The 15,714-nt window shown below is 31.3% G+C and overlaps 1 protein-coding gene across 2 annotated transcripts in view; it reads left to right on the top strand.

The window, feature by feature from the left end:
- Positions 1-15,714, top strand: part of LOC106478640 (protein kinase C-binding protein NELL2-like) — a 72,646-nt gene that overhangs the window by 50,906 nt on the left and 6,026 nt on the right. For both annotated transcript variants that reach the window (XM_022382277.1, XM_022382276.1), the window contains exons 4-14: positions 430-700; positions 4,183-4,255; positions 4,711-4,793; positions 9,594-9,722; positions 10,354-10,447; positions 11,062-11,141; positions 11,550-11,652; positions 11,875-11,994; positions 12,332-12,469; positions 12,933-13,055; positions 14,570-14,665. In XM_022382277.1, coding sequence (XP_022237985.1) covers positions 430-700; positions 4,183-4,255; positions 4,711-4,793; positions 9,594-9,722; positions 10,354-10,447; positions 11,062-11,141; positions 11,550-11,652; positions 11,875-11,994; positions 12,332-12,469; positions 12,933-13,055; positions 14,570-14,665 — 1,310 coding nt within the window. The remainder of the gene's footprint in view (positions 1-429; positions 701-4,182; positions 4,256-4,710; positions 4,794-9,593; positions 9,723-10,353; positions 10,448-11,061; positions 11,142-11,549; positions 11,653-11,874; positions 11,995-12,331; positions 12,470-12,932; positions 13,056-14,569; positions 14,666-15,714) is intronic.

Raw genomic sequence — 15,714 nt, 5'->3', positions numbered from 1 at the left:
GTATATATATATATATATATATATATATATAAATTCCTAACCTTTCCTAATTACAACGTAATAAACTTTTCTTAATTACTGATCGTTATAAGATGGTCACGCTCTCTCGGATTCATAAACAAATAAGTTATTTAGTACAATTGTTAAGTAACTTCTAAAACTATAAATGCAAGAATTACGAAAGTTAATTATGAAACATCATTATTTTGTCCATTAAAAGGGAAAGTGTGTAATAATTATGAGTGCATATACACCGATTTCTTATTTACAAATAATGTTGTCCTTCCGTTATATGTGTAACTAAATCTGTATCTCAAGTGTATTACAATTGCCCATCAAAAATATCAGGGCAATTCTATTCACCATAATACAGGTCTAGTTTGGAAACTTTTTTTTTATTGATTTGAGTTTTTCTTTTCATCTTTGTAGGTTTCTGGAAATTCAGAGTAGTGGAAGAAAAGACGAACTACGTCTATACTATACCCATAATAATATAACTTACGTAGAAACATTTCCTTATCGCTTAGCCGATGATATTTGGCACCAGGTAGCACTGTCAGTTAGTGGCAATGCTGTGGAGTTATTTGTAGACTGTAATCCTATTTATAAACGGGTAATTCGTGATGTTGACAGAAATATCACTTCAAGAAACACCTCGCTATGGCTTGGACAGAGGTCTTCACACCAATTTTTGTTTCAGGTTTGTAAAAAAAATACTTAACTAAAAATCACAATAATACGCTGCTGAAACCGGCAATAAGAGAGAAATTCAAGATTGCTGCCAAGATGGCTTTCATAAATAACTACAAATTGTGTTATAGAGCAGATAGTACAATGATTTTGGCGTCTAGATATAGGTTTAGAGGTCAAGGAAAGCACTGGCTATACTAGCAACAAAATCGGACCCATTTCACAAGGAGTAAATAGCCATATCTCGTGTTCTAGAGCAGATAGAAAAATTATTTTGATGTTAAGATATAGTTTTTTGGGATTAAGGCGTTCATTTCTGTTCTATATACTACAATTAGTCATGAGCTTCTAAAGATAATTAGAATGGCCATCATGTATAGCAGGGGTTGTGCGACTATGAATTGCTTCAAATACTTGAAGATAAATTTACAACATACTGCACATCAAAAGCATTTATTAGCATTCAACCACAAAAATGTATAAAAAGATATATCTTTTACTAAAATTCATCACAATTTACAATGTTAGGCGACTTGAAATTGACCTATTTACTGCTGAAACATTACCTGTCAACATAAATTATACAAAATTAGCGAACCATATAAACATGCATGTCCTGGGAAAATGTCATATCTTATTACTTCATATAAGTCCCAGACCAGCAGCCCAATGCAGAGCATACAGCAGGATTGAACAACAATGAAGCAATCATGTTGATGGTGACATTGTTACAGGTATCCTTAAAACAACATTAGGACTTTTGCAAACTGTTACAACTAATTGAAATTCCTTACACTTGTAGTAAATGCAACATGGTATACCCTGATCTTGACATAAGCAGTGATGGATGGCACACTTTGTGCATTTGTGTAGTTTTGAGGTAGATCATTTGGCACTAGCCGCTTGTACATATTTGGCACAAACAGCCCACATTCCTCCTCGAAGCCATACTCTTTATGGTCTAGATCAGGATTGTCCAAACAATTTAACTGCGAGTATGCAGCATAGAATGCCCCTAAAATGTACCAAGTACTCCTCTGTAGGGGACACCACTTGTAAATATCTGTACCAAGTACTCCTCTGTAGGGGACGCCACTTGTAAATACCTGTACCAAGTACTCCTCAGCTTTAGTGAGTGAAGCCTCCATCTGGCTCAAGTTCTTTCCAAAATCTTTCAAATAGGCTAATTTTAGTGTCTCCTACACCGTCTCTCATTCAGAGTTCTTTCTGTCCATGACGTTAAAGAAAACTGAGATACTAAGTGACCAGGACCAGAACATCAGTATCGTACGAAAGTATGACGATATGTTGTGACATTTCTTGTGCTGTATGGAATGCATGGCGTAGCAGTCTGACATCAGCTTCCTTAATATCAGCTTGTAGGTCTGGCAGTACCATAACTTGTCCTGAAGAAATCACATATTCGCAAGGTTTCATATCTGCAACTGCAGTTCCACTTAGTATTATCTGAATACCTAGACATTTCTGTGATGCATTTACAATTGTCCACTTTCTCAAAAGAAGCTTCATTTTAATCTTGTTGGAAGAAGCTGGCCAGAATGCTTCCATGCCTACTAGTAACATAGTATATTCCATGATATTATTGATTTCAATAGACTATGTACTAGATCTTCTTGTTCTTTCAGAGTCTTTAACAGATTCTTCAAGATAAATATCAAACACAAGGTCAGTGCGAGATGCACTAACGCAAAGGTTTATTACCATAGTAAAGAAACCCTCGTTAAGGAAATCCCTAAAAGTCTTGAAAAACTTTGTTCTGACACGTCTTGTACTGGTGTAATGGGAAATCCTCGAATTTTCAATGCAAATGGTTATAGTACAGTATTAGTCTTCTTGAAATGGTTGAAACTGTTTGTCTCTGCTACACATAGTGGATAAATAATGGCATAAGAAAAAATCATTATTTTCATTTTAGGGAGTAATTCTAACAGCAAATCAAGAAATAAGATACATTTTCCTTGTGGTAGTCGCTGTGTTAATATTTATATATTAGTTTATTATTCATTTATTAATATCTGGGTATATTTTTTTGAAATAATTTGAACATTTATTGAATTTCCAGTCACATGAAATAGACAGCTTGAACAAGAATCGCAAAACATATCTCTGGACACCGTTGTCTCCAAAAAGGCACTTTATTGCACGTGATTGTGGCCATCTTGAATTTTCCAGACAGCTAAGAACTAATTTCATTTTTTTTACATCATAAATGGGTTCCTTGACCCCCAAAGTTTGTATTTAGACACCTGAAATCATCTTGCTATATACTATAGAACATGATATGGCTACTTATTTCTTGTGGCGGCCATATTGGTAGCCATCTTGAATTTATCAAATGGATCAGGACTAATTTCATTGTTAGTGTTGTCAACGGTTTCCTTGATCTTCAAAACCTATATCTAGACCAAAATCAATTTGATATCTGCTATACAATATCAGTTATGGCTATTTGCCCCTCTCGGCAATCATCTTGGCGGCCATCTTGAATTTCTTCCTTGTTGACGGATTCCAAAATGTCTACCCTGGACTTGTATGAACCTCATATGATGCCTTTATAATATATGAAGAGTAACTCTTCGGGCATAAAAATGTCCACAGGACCCACCCCCCAACCCCAGCTGCATCACTAATACAGTTTCTGCAATCCTAAAAGCTAAACTCACCTTCCAAAAATAAATAAATTTAATTTTAAGACGAGCACAAATTTGGTGATAAGGAGGAAAAATGTCATTATTTTAAGCCCTTTCTTCGCTGAAGAATGTTAATAATACTTCAAATAACATCATATACCTTGGTTTCTTATGCAAACTAAGGTCTACTCCTAAACTATACATGGTTTGTTATATGTGTATTATACGACTTATGCTTGATGGAAAAGACTTTTTGTTATTTGTAACTTTATTTTCACTAAGACGTAATTGAAGAAAAGCAAACAAAATAAAAACCTTCGGCAGCAGATAATTTCTTTAAGCAGACTGGTTCATTAACTCGTAGAGGAATGCGAATTGTTTTTCCTACAGGTTTTCAAGTATTTCAACAGAAAAGTTAATTGTCTGCTTAATCGACAATATTTGATAGAAAAGAAAGAAATTTAGTACCTTAAAATGATTGTATAATATAATTGTTTTCATTACCTGTCGTCGTGAGGCAGTAAACAAATTATCTTGAATCCTACCGATCTAATTATGCTCTATTGTTTTGGGGGAAAAACAAATATATGCATTTCAAATTAACATGTTTTATATATTCAAAACTTTAATTGTTACCTACTTCCTGTTAGTATATACAGGAAATGTTTAAGTACCTTTTTATAATATATTTAAATTGAAGAGACCTATCCAATGTATTAAGATATTCAGGGTTTTAGCAGTTTTCTTTAAAGTGTACTGTTGGCACGACTCCCTAAGATTACTTAGTTTTTACATTCTCAACATAAATGTAATAACAACTGATTAAAATAACACTTTTTAGGGGACTTTGCAAAATGCGAAAATTATTGGAAAGTCGCATGGATATATTGTACAGTGTCCTCACCTGGACACAGGTATGTGTAGATTTTTCAAAATTTTTCAATATTCTTTAAAAGTAAAAACATCTAATACTTGAAGTTGATTTTTGATCAACAAATAATTAATGAATGTACTATTACATTTTACATTTATGTCCAATTACTTGTATTTCTATAGTATTTAGAATACTATAATTGTGTAAATATAAAACGTCGTATTTTAACTATGCATTTGATATGTTTTACATACTTTACCCAGTGTGGTCATCAAAACATGGTATGAAATAAAATCTTGTATGGCCACAATGGGATATTTTGAGAGACACTCCTAACAAACTGTTTCTATGAACTATGTTTTCGGACTATAATAAATATATATCTTAATGAATGTGATACTCAAGTTTATTTAAAAATAGAATATATTCTTTACGTAATCATTATCAACGTAAGCAGACGCTTTATATTGCATACTTTATTGATTATTTCTTCAGATTGTCCTACGTGTGGCCAGTTTAGAGAACTTCACTTGTCAGTTCTACATTTGGAAAATTATATCAAGTCGTTAGCAGAAAAAGTAAGCAAGCTTCTCATTTTAACAAACAAACCACCATAACATGATCCTCAATAATTATGATAAATTATGTGTTGGGTCAATATTTCCATTTATAAAATGAAATAATGTTTATGCAAGTATTTTAGCAGATTCAGATTTTATATATTAGAAAACAATTAAGTCTGACTGCGATATCTTTCTTAATGACGTATCGATATATTTGGATCTTAATTTAGATAGGCCTATGTTAGCTATAATGCTGAATAAACTTTAGATAAACTGATACTAACAATAAAAAAACAAACAAACTAGAATGGACCTAATCTAATAACATTGTATTAACGAAAGACTTAGCATATTCATCGTGTGAAATACAACTATACGTCATTATTTTGACTAAATAATCTGAGGGTGTTGAAAGTTTATTTAGAGCATTGTTATGCAAAATATAAACTTGAATATACTAAAAAAAATAAATGAACCCCCAGTCTATCGTTCGATTCACCACTTGTCGTTAAGTTATGCCGGTTTGAGGAATTCTATCTTTCACCAGTAACCTCTGGCAATCGGAAGAATAAGTCTGCGTTTCTTATAGTTGCAAAGTGCATATTATATGTATGCTTTTAACAGCCAGTGTAAATATATGCTTATAGAGGATTTGAAGAAACCAATAGAGCTCGATGACAAGAGTTGAATGCAATGAGAGATTGGTTTCATATTTATTCTTAGTATTTGAGACAGTGTCTGCCGGATAATTCCGAATAATAACTTAGTAACGTCATTGCTACGTGTCTTTTGACATCTTATATAAATATAGTTTCGCTGTGGTGAGTTAAAGGCAGCTCAAAATATCATACAAACACAAAATTAATTGTTATCAAGAATCTTCTATTGTTAGTTAGCATCATCAGAAGTAATACTGCGCATAGAAAATAATAATAATAATAAAGCTCTAAAAATTACAAACAAGAGGGGGCATTCGGTAGATAGCACTTCCTCCGCCACGCAGCGTTGATCATATTCGGCCCTCAAAAAATACGAAAACGTGTCCGTATGTACGTATTATCAACGGATGCGGACCATTTTTGGTAGGACAATGAGGAATGATATTCTACGTATGTCCACAAAGATTCATCAAAATCCGCTCATTTTTGACTGAGTTATATAGTAAACACAGGTGAAAACATAACCTCTGTCACCTTCGGTGGAGGAGGTAATGAAATGGTAAATCTAAAGTATAATATTTGCGGAAATACCACCAAAGGCATCTGGTATACCAATTTCTCCATAAGTCTTCAAACTGAAGAATGGGGGAAGGGAGTAGGCATAAACAAAAAGTCAAATCCGAATTTTTTATGATTCAAGTTCTGGAGCTTTAACCTAGAACTTTCTGAGCTCTAGTAGCTACTTGTCAATGTAAAATAGAAAAACATTGTTACAACCCATGCACGCATTCTACTTTATAAAATCTCTAACCTCACCCTATTCTTAAAAACAAAGTAATACACAAATAGATGAATTGTATAGATAGACCATCTATAAAATAGTCCAGTGGGACGCAGTAAATATTACGACCTCTTCTTCACTCTAATCTTACAATTGTAAAAAAAAAAAAAAAAATCACGTGATATTATTTTGATAATTATATTGTAACTAGTAATTTATCTATTCTTCAATATGTAGAATTAATAAAATTGTGCAAAATAGTATACATTTAGAAATGAAAATTATATTTATTTAAATTACTAGGGAAACAATTTAAACATTATTTGCTTTTATTAATGGATATTTTATTACTCCTATAAAGTAAATTAAAGTTAGTTAATATATCTAATCATAAACTGAATCTCTCTCTTTTATGTTTTTTTTTTTTCAGGAAATGTATTTCAAACTGAAACTCAAAATTACAAGTAGCTTAATTTGTCAGACAAAATGTACTAAAGTATTAATTATAAAATTTTTGCCAATACCATCATTATTTAATTAATTTTAAAATATATCGTATTCCTAATAATCTGTCTAAGGCTTGCAAAACTAATATTTCAGTTGATTCTGTATTCTTCAATCTTTCCTTTTTTTTACATAGTTATATTTGTATTACATAACTTCTGTTTAAATTCAGTAAAAACAAGTGTTAAGTCAATTGATATTATATTAGGTATTTGAAAAGCTTAATACATACAGAATTCATTTATTAAATATTTCTGGATTATTAAAAAGCATTGTTCCTTCTTTAATTAACTATTTACTTTCTATTCTTACTTTTAAGGTCACCACTTCATATGCTAAATCAGTTAAATTATTCAATACATTATGCGCGAAATTCAAAACAAACCCAATCATTTTAGTTATTGTACTTTAGAAACATGTTTAAACATGAATTGTTATACCTGTAGAAACTAACTTCTCTTCAAACCTAGGTAATTCATAATTGTACTTGTCATAAGACATTAATATTTGGCATGTTACATTTTTAAACACTACATTCTTAATTTAGTTTTCTTAGGGATTTTCGTGAATTAGAAGAGTGTATAATAATAGTATCCCAACCATACTATATTTGTCATATCCATTACCGCCGGCGCGTTTCGCTCAATCCAGAGCTCTTCAGGCCGGTTGGGATACAACAAACACAGTTGTGATTGGAACACTATTTATATAATAAACCATTTGATACAACTACTGTTATGGTGTGTGTATGCCTTTTACAAGCCGGCCTGAAAAGCTCTAGATTGAGCAAAATGCGTTGTCGGCAATATATGACAAATGTAGTGTGTTTGGAATATTATTATAATACGTTCTTCTAATTCTTAAATTCCTAAATGGACTATATTAAGAATGTAGTGTTTAAAAATGTAATAGGCCTAATATTAATGTCATATGATAAGTATACTTGTAATCATTCTTCGCCATCTTGTAAAATTGTTGTATCAAATAACTTAAATTTTCATAAAGTACAATTACATTTGTGGGACAGTAAAGATAATTTAGAATGGTTTTTAATTATAATTATTAATATAATGGAAAGTATACTTGTATAAATAAAGTATATTTTTTAATCTTTCTAAAATTTATTCAACAGGAATGTAAACAGAACGAAGTAATGCTACTAATACACTATCTTAGTTTAAACATAACTCGAAGGAACAAAATATACTTGAAATAAAAGGCAGGTTTTAACTCTTGGTTATAGTTCACCCCTAGATATGTTTATAGAAACAATAATCACAATTAAAAAGATGTACTGTTATGCAATGGTAAGTTATCTAAAACAGTTCTCACGTATAAATTAAAATTTAATGCATTCAATATTCCTTGTATTTTCTAAATCATTTGAATAGCGTTTAGTATATAATTTCAATTCTAATAAAAACATTATCTGATTATCTATATTTAAAGTGAACTACAATTAAAGGCTATCAAAATATTATAAATATCAGTAGAATGCTCTACTTTTTTCTCTTCACATTATTATGCATTTATTATAAAAACAACAAACACAAAAACTGACCATTAAATCATTACTTTTATGTGGCTTCTGGTCATAACTTCCTGTTTAAAATTTGAGATGTAAGGGAAAAGTTTAGAAGATTTAGTTACTTTGTGTATTCTATATGCTATTGTGTAGTAATATTATTTTATGAAAAGTCTTACGTCTTAGCAATTAGTATCTTGGGGGAAAAATGATTCTAGCTAGATTTAGTGATTGTATAGGCTATTAACAACAACAAATTAGTATTTCGATTAGAAAAGTGTATATTAAAAGCCTATGTATGTATGAGTATATATGTATAAAATTAATTTCTAACGGCAATAATTTAAAAACCACTCAAATCGGTCTTAGATCGATACATTTTCGTTTCTGATATTAGCTGGAATAAAGTAATATATTCATTTGTTATCGTGGTTAATAGCCTATAGTATAGCCAAATCTTTCTCTCGCGCGCAAAAACTAGAAAATCATTTTTAACAGCTAATTTTCAAAGTACTGTTTATGTCGTCTTATACTAGTAGAAAATTTTGCATTTTTTAAAAAATATAAACATGTTTTCATCTGAGTTTCGAATACGTTTAATGTGTAATTTTGTTGAGTTCTGAGAACTATGTTAACAAGTGTAAAAACAGGGACGACTAACTTAAAATCCGTTGAAGGTGGGGTGTGTACTTACAGTATCAACATTGTATGAGGTAATTTTTAGTTAAAAAAATATTTACAAAGATCATATCTTAGTGATCAAATATTCGATTTGTATAGTTAAGTGAAATACCACAACTTTAGTAGAACATGTAGAAATTTTACAAAATATATAGTCTAATTAGCTAGTTATATCCGTGTTTTTTTTATTATTATTATTATTAGATACTGTGAAGAATAACTAGCAGTTGTAAAATGTTTTGTTTTCATTATACTTTCAATGGAAGCTCACTTTGGCTACTAAAAACCTTAAACTGGAGTTAAACAGACTGTCAAGTACTGGTGAGCTCGTTTTGAAAGTGTAATAAAACCATTAAATACTAATTAGTAAATTCTAAGACTTTAAATATTTTAAGTTATTCAAATCTTACGTTTCACTCTAAATTTTGCAACTATTTCCATAACAATAGTAATAAAACAGGATGGACATGCATATTTACAAACAGAGCTTAAACTACGTAGAGCTTTTATTACATTTTCTTGATTAAATATTAACTTCACAAATTGATCTCGGAGAAAGTCGCTAAATAAGTTCAGAAATCTTGGTTTTGGAATTTTGCTGTTCACGTTTAAGAAAAACGAATTCTTGCATCAACTTTCGTCTTTAATCGTTTTTTTTTTTCCAGCTAGCTCAAGCAGAACAAAGGCTTGCGGCAGTAGAAGAATGTGAGTGTCAAAGAAAGTGTCATGTGAATGGGAGTGTTCGCCCAGATGGCTCTACATGGGCAAATGGATGTTTTATTTGCACGTGTACAGTAAGTCATTCTATGACTCCGTGGTTTTTCTTTCAGTTTCCTATATCTTGTTTACATTGTATTTTATTATAGAACAATTAGATGAAATTAAGAATGGATTAAGTAAAAAATTGTCACATCTTAACATGAACGTGTTATTTTGTCATATCCGTTTTATAAGGTAACATTTATTAAACAACTGAAACCAACATTACAATAAAAATGTAATATGTTGCACTTGTGTAACATAATTTTTCTTTATTTTATGAATTTTGTTCTAGAATTGAACTTTAGTTCAAGTCAGTTAAATAAAGAGTCATACATGTAAAATGGTTACAAAATGTTAAGTCTGATGCTCCCTATAGATGTAATTTTAATAATATCCTATATGACTACAACAGCTTCAACTGTACATTATCGTGTATCCGCTCTTGAAAATTTTGAATATAATATCTTCTAAACATATTTTGTTTTAGTTAACACTATATTGAAATTACTCCTTCAGAAATATTAAAATTACTTTTATCTATAGCAAACAACTATTTTTACAACATTCAAGTTTTAAACAAATATAAAAACAACTTTTGAAATGTATTCCAAAGACATTTGAGATAAACTATATTTAACGTATTTCTGCTTTCTGTATGTGTAGAAAGGTGAGACCACATGTCACCATAAGCCTTGCGACTCGGCGCCATGTAAAAATCCTGTTTTACTACCGGGAAATTGTTGCCCAACATGCTTAAGTAAGTATTTCATAGTCAATTATTTTTATCTTACAAATCATATTTCTTGAAGTTAAATGAAAATTCCTAGTGCATTTCACAATTTTTGTTTAACGTTTCCTTTCTGTTGGGACCGACTCCGGTTACCACTTTAAAATAATAAACTGGCTCCTCACTTTAAGGCCGAGAGTACGTTATTCGTTCAGACAAGAACAGTGGAAGAAATGACGATGTGTACAATTAACTAGCTGCCATCCCACTATGCTATCAATTCAACATTAGGGATGGCTAGCCAGGATGACCTTTGTTCAGCTTTGCGCGGTTATCCGAAAACAAACCTTCCTGTCGGTGACTTCAAAATCATATAATTTTTAATTATGAATCTTATTACTAGCGCTATCTAGTGGCTAGTAAAGCTATTATGAAAATTAGACAAAAGGTGAATATAGAATACTGTAAATGTTAAAAGTAAATGTATACTGTGATTAAGAAGAAAAATTTACTATTAATGAGCTTCATGTTTAGAAATGTGATTTTAATAAATATGGATCGGGTGAAATAAAAGTGGAGAATTTGTGTAAAGGAATAATTAAGTGAAATGATTTATATATTTTTTTATTTTTATTTTTGTAAAGAAAAGTGTTTCATGGATGGAAAACATATAGACCATGGTGAAGAAGACAATCGAAGACCGTGCCGAAAGTGCTATTGTAAAGTGAGTAGAGTCATTGTATTAGAGGTTAAACTAATCATAATATATCAGTCAAGATTGTAATAAGAAAGTCCTAGAAGCATGATTGTTCCAGATTAAAAAAAAAAAAATTCAAAACGGAGCGATCTTCATATCTTAATACTAATTAACTTTAGAGTTTTTAAAGATAGCTGGTCTTGGACTCGTGTTTTCATGCGTTAACTACTTTGATATTATTATTTCCTACTTACTAGTGATTTTTTTCTCTCATTCGTTCATCTTTGGTATAACTGTTCAAAATTTTCCTATATAATTTGATTTTTCAGGATGGAATTATTGTCTGTGAGAAGCCTCAAAAATGTTTACCTTGCATGGAAGCAGATTACATTCTTGTTGAAGGAAAATGATTTTGATATAAATTTGATTTTTCAGGATGGAATTATTAACTGTGAGAAGCCTCAAAAGTGTTTACCTTTGCCTTGCATGGAAGCAGAATACATTCGTGTTGAAGGAAAATGCTGTCCGATTTGCAGAGGTGAGTATATCGGCCAGGTTTGCTGAAGTACTTGAATCATGAATAAATAAACAAACTTTTTTAAATAAAATTAACACATCGTATTCAACAACAGAATTAAGAGATTTCGTTTATAATACTTGTATGCCTAATCCCTGCCCTGCTTAATCTTAAATCGCCCTTGCTTCACTATGGTTTCAATGAAGATTTTGATATCAGATTTCGTATTTGTTTTAACTTCAGACACGGATTACTGTTCACAAGGCCACGACTGCCACCATAACGCTGTCTGTCACAACCTCCATACCAATTATACGTGTCGCTGTAAAGATGGTTACAGTGGAGATGGAAAACAGTGCGAAGGTACAGCTATTTGTAATAAATGATTATCATATAGTTACTAATTTGCGATTTGAAGGCGATAATAATAGGTTTTATTTAGTATTTATAAAAATCGTATAGTCTCCAACTATCTGTTTTTGAAAAGACGAATGTTAAAATGTACCAGATATTTTCGGGTGACTTCCAAGCAACACACACACACAAAAAATCACAAAAAACTTGCACATTCTCAATGTTTCACTTACATTGCTTTTAGGTGATTTTCTATTATAATTTGAACTTCTTATACAAGTTCAATATATAATGTGTGTGTTGTAGAGTTGTGTAAAGAAAAGCCAATTTTCCTCTTTTTTTTTAGATATAAACGAGTGCCTCCAGACTGGCGGTCATAATGGTCACTATTGCAGAGAAAATACTCAGTGTCTTAACGTACCTGGTTCATATATCTGCGAGTGTCTTCCTGGGTACACAAGAGACACTAATTACTACTGTGTAGGTAAGCCTCTTCGCGCACATTTCAATGATATCTTTGAGATAAGTTTAATTTTTTTAATGATTTTCACTTTGAAGATGGAATAATTGGAAATTGTCACTTGTGCATAGATTGAATATGCATTAAACTGTAATTAAACGCGAAAAACATCAAAAACAAAACTGTAGTAACCTATGAAAGATACAAATAAGTCATTCTTTATCTTGTGATTTTTTTTTTATTAAACATTGTAACATGATAATATCGATTTTTCATGAGATTGTTATGGGTTATATCCTTATCCATTTTAATGAATCTTCATGGTAACAAAATAATATTGGGTTATGTATTCTGTATTCTTATTGCAATATCATTAACTTAAAAAAAAGCTACTTTCTAATTATTCCTCTTTTTAACGTGAGTTAGGAATAACATTTTTATTGCTGAATTATTCATCATTCTAACATAAGTATTTTTCGTTTTTCAGATCACGATGAATGTCTTTCTGGCCAACACCACTGTGATTTAAACGCCATTTGCATCAACACCGAAGGAAACTACACGTGTGAGTGTCGAGAAGGATATACTTGGAATGGATATTCATGTAAACGTAAGTGAATATTGGAGGGGGGGAGGGTCATGTTATTCATTCCATTATGTATAATAATTTGACGTTCAAAGGTGCAGTCAGTGAGGCAAAAGGGAAAAAAATCAACTGGTTCGAAGCAAAATTCTCAAGAATCCTTGTTGCTGTTTATCCTTAGCTGCATTAGCGATTACTGAATTCTGTGATTTAATACTGACATTGCGCCACTGGATGTATTCTCACTGGAATGTTCTGTTTTGTTTTTTCACTGATAGTATAGGAATTTTAAAAAAGGCGGAGCATCCTGTGAAATTAGAGTTTTTTTCTGAAGAACAGAAAACTGAGATTTGCGGCATTTGATACACAATAGGTTACAGGTCAATCTAGAATTGTATGTGGGTCATCTAGTTATCATAATGTTTAAAATGACACAAGAACGGTTGGCTTCCATTCTGAATCATTTTTTTTCTATCATTCGTACTATAAGAGGAATATGCTAATAAATACACAAATCGTTAGTAAATTATTAGAGAACGTTATTATATAATTTTAACATTAAAATTTAGTCTATACAAAATAATAAAGTAAAATGTGTATTCATCTAATAGCTGGCCCAGCATGTCCAGGTGGTTAGGACGCTGGACTGGCAATCTGGGGGTCGTGAGTTCGAATCCCCGTCCCACCAAATATGTTCGCCCTTTCAGACGTTGGGGCGTTATAAGTGACGGTCTATCCCACCATTCGTTGGTAAAAGAGTAGCCCAAGAGTTGGCGGTGGGTGGTGATGACTAGCTACTTTCCCTTTAGTCTTTCACTGCTAAATTAGGGACGGCTAGCGCAGATAGCCCTCCGTGTAGCTTTTCGTGAAATTCAAAACAAATGCAAACAATCATCTAATAACTATTCAGGTGTTAGATTTAATAAGGGTTAAAATATTTATGTTCTACTACTTTATCTTAACTAATAATACTGTCAAAATAATTTGATATTCGTAAAGATAATGAGGATAACTTTGAGCTTTCTCTACAGCTGTGGAAGATACTTGCATTCACCAACATATGTACATAATTTTTCACAAGTCATTTCCTTTCATGACATCGACTTAAAGAACATTGTATTTAATTTTAAGTTTTTGATACTGCAAGAAATACATATGCAGGCTTATGATACATTTAAAGTGAATTTTAATGCATTTCGGCAAAAGTGAGTTAACAATACAAGAATTTGAAGTTCTCAAATGTGATTGACATTTAGTGAACTGAAAGGTGAATTTGATTAAACGGTTTTAATTAGATAGAAAAGTTATTTTATACCATTCAAAACATATTGAAGTAATAGAAGATGTACTGTTAAGAATTTTACGTAAGAAACTTACACCTGATTTGATATTAGGTTTAGTATAAACATGTGGGCCAAATGAACAGATTGATGTAATAGCAAATGAAGTTTTGTTGAATTTATTTCTTCTTAAACAGTCTTTATTGTTTGATTTAAGTATCTATTTAGTATTTAAAGTTTGAAATTATGTTATTTGTCCAGCGGTGTGCAACCAAACCTGCTTGAATGGTGGTCAGTGTGTGGCAACAGGTATTTGTTCTTGTCGTCATGGTTATACGGGACCCACCTGTGAACTTGGTGAGATATTTTTTCTGATATTATTAAAGAAAAAAACTGCTGCTAAAGTAACTATATATCTTTGTTTCACTCTATTTTAGACAACTTGCTTAATTATTTGTTCAATGTTAGATAATAGAAACTCAAGTTGATGATATTCTTTAGTTTTGATTAGTATATGATGTTGGTTAGTTATATCAAATGTATTTTTTTGAAAAATCCAAGTGCTTTATTTTTTGTTCTTTTGTAAGAATCAAATATTTAAAATCGTTGGTGGATTTCAGGAATGTATTTCTGAGTATTAAGTTGTATTATGTTACGCATTACAATTTCGAATGCTCCGAAACCGAGCTAAATGATAATTTAAATTTGGTAGTTAAATAAATGCCGATATATCTCCAATTTGTTATATTTGCCAACAAGATTGATACACAGTTTTCTTTTTTATGCAAATATATTTTAATACACAAACAATAATACAATTTACAATAACAGTTATTACGAATATTTATAACAATCATTTATATACAAAAGTTTTACAAACTTTCTAGCAATATAAAGTCTACTTTCTAGTCTGGAAGTCCCTTGATGTCATATCCAGGGTTCACGATGAACGAATTAATTTCGAGTTGACGTAGGTACAATTCACTTAATAGGAAGCTAGCTAGCTATGTGGTCTTCACTGATCACACGCATATTTTTCCTACTGGTGACGTTAGGTAATGTTTTCTTACAAGTACTAATGTCCGATGTGAACCCACTGAAGTTGAATAATTTGTAATGTTCGAAACTTATAAACGTTCCTGGTCAATAGATCTGAAGTTTCCGTTAATAAGCGTCAACCACAGTTATAGCTTACGAAGTTTATAGCACACCAATTACAGCAACCCAATAATAGATACTGTTTTTTGGCATGTTACATTTATAGGCGTGTGGAGTGTTTCTTGAAATTTCAGTTTTACGTAACAATACTGACGCTAACACTAGAGTTTACGTGCGCGCGCACACACACACACACACACACACACACACACACACACACACACACACACACACACACACACACACAC

The sequence above is a fragment of the Limulus polyphemus genome, unplaced genomic scaffold (genome assembly GCF_000517525.1).
Source record: "Limulus polyphemus unplaced genomic scaffold, Limulus_polyphemus-2.1.2 Scaffold237, whole genome shotgun sequence".
Lineage (NCBI taxonomy): Eukaryota > Metazoa > Arthropoda > Merostomata > Xiphosura > Limulidae > Limulus > Limulus polyphemus.
This window is presented reverse-complemented; position numbering and strand designations above follow the sequence as displayed.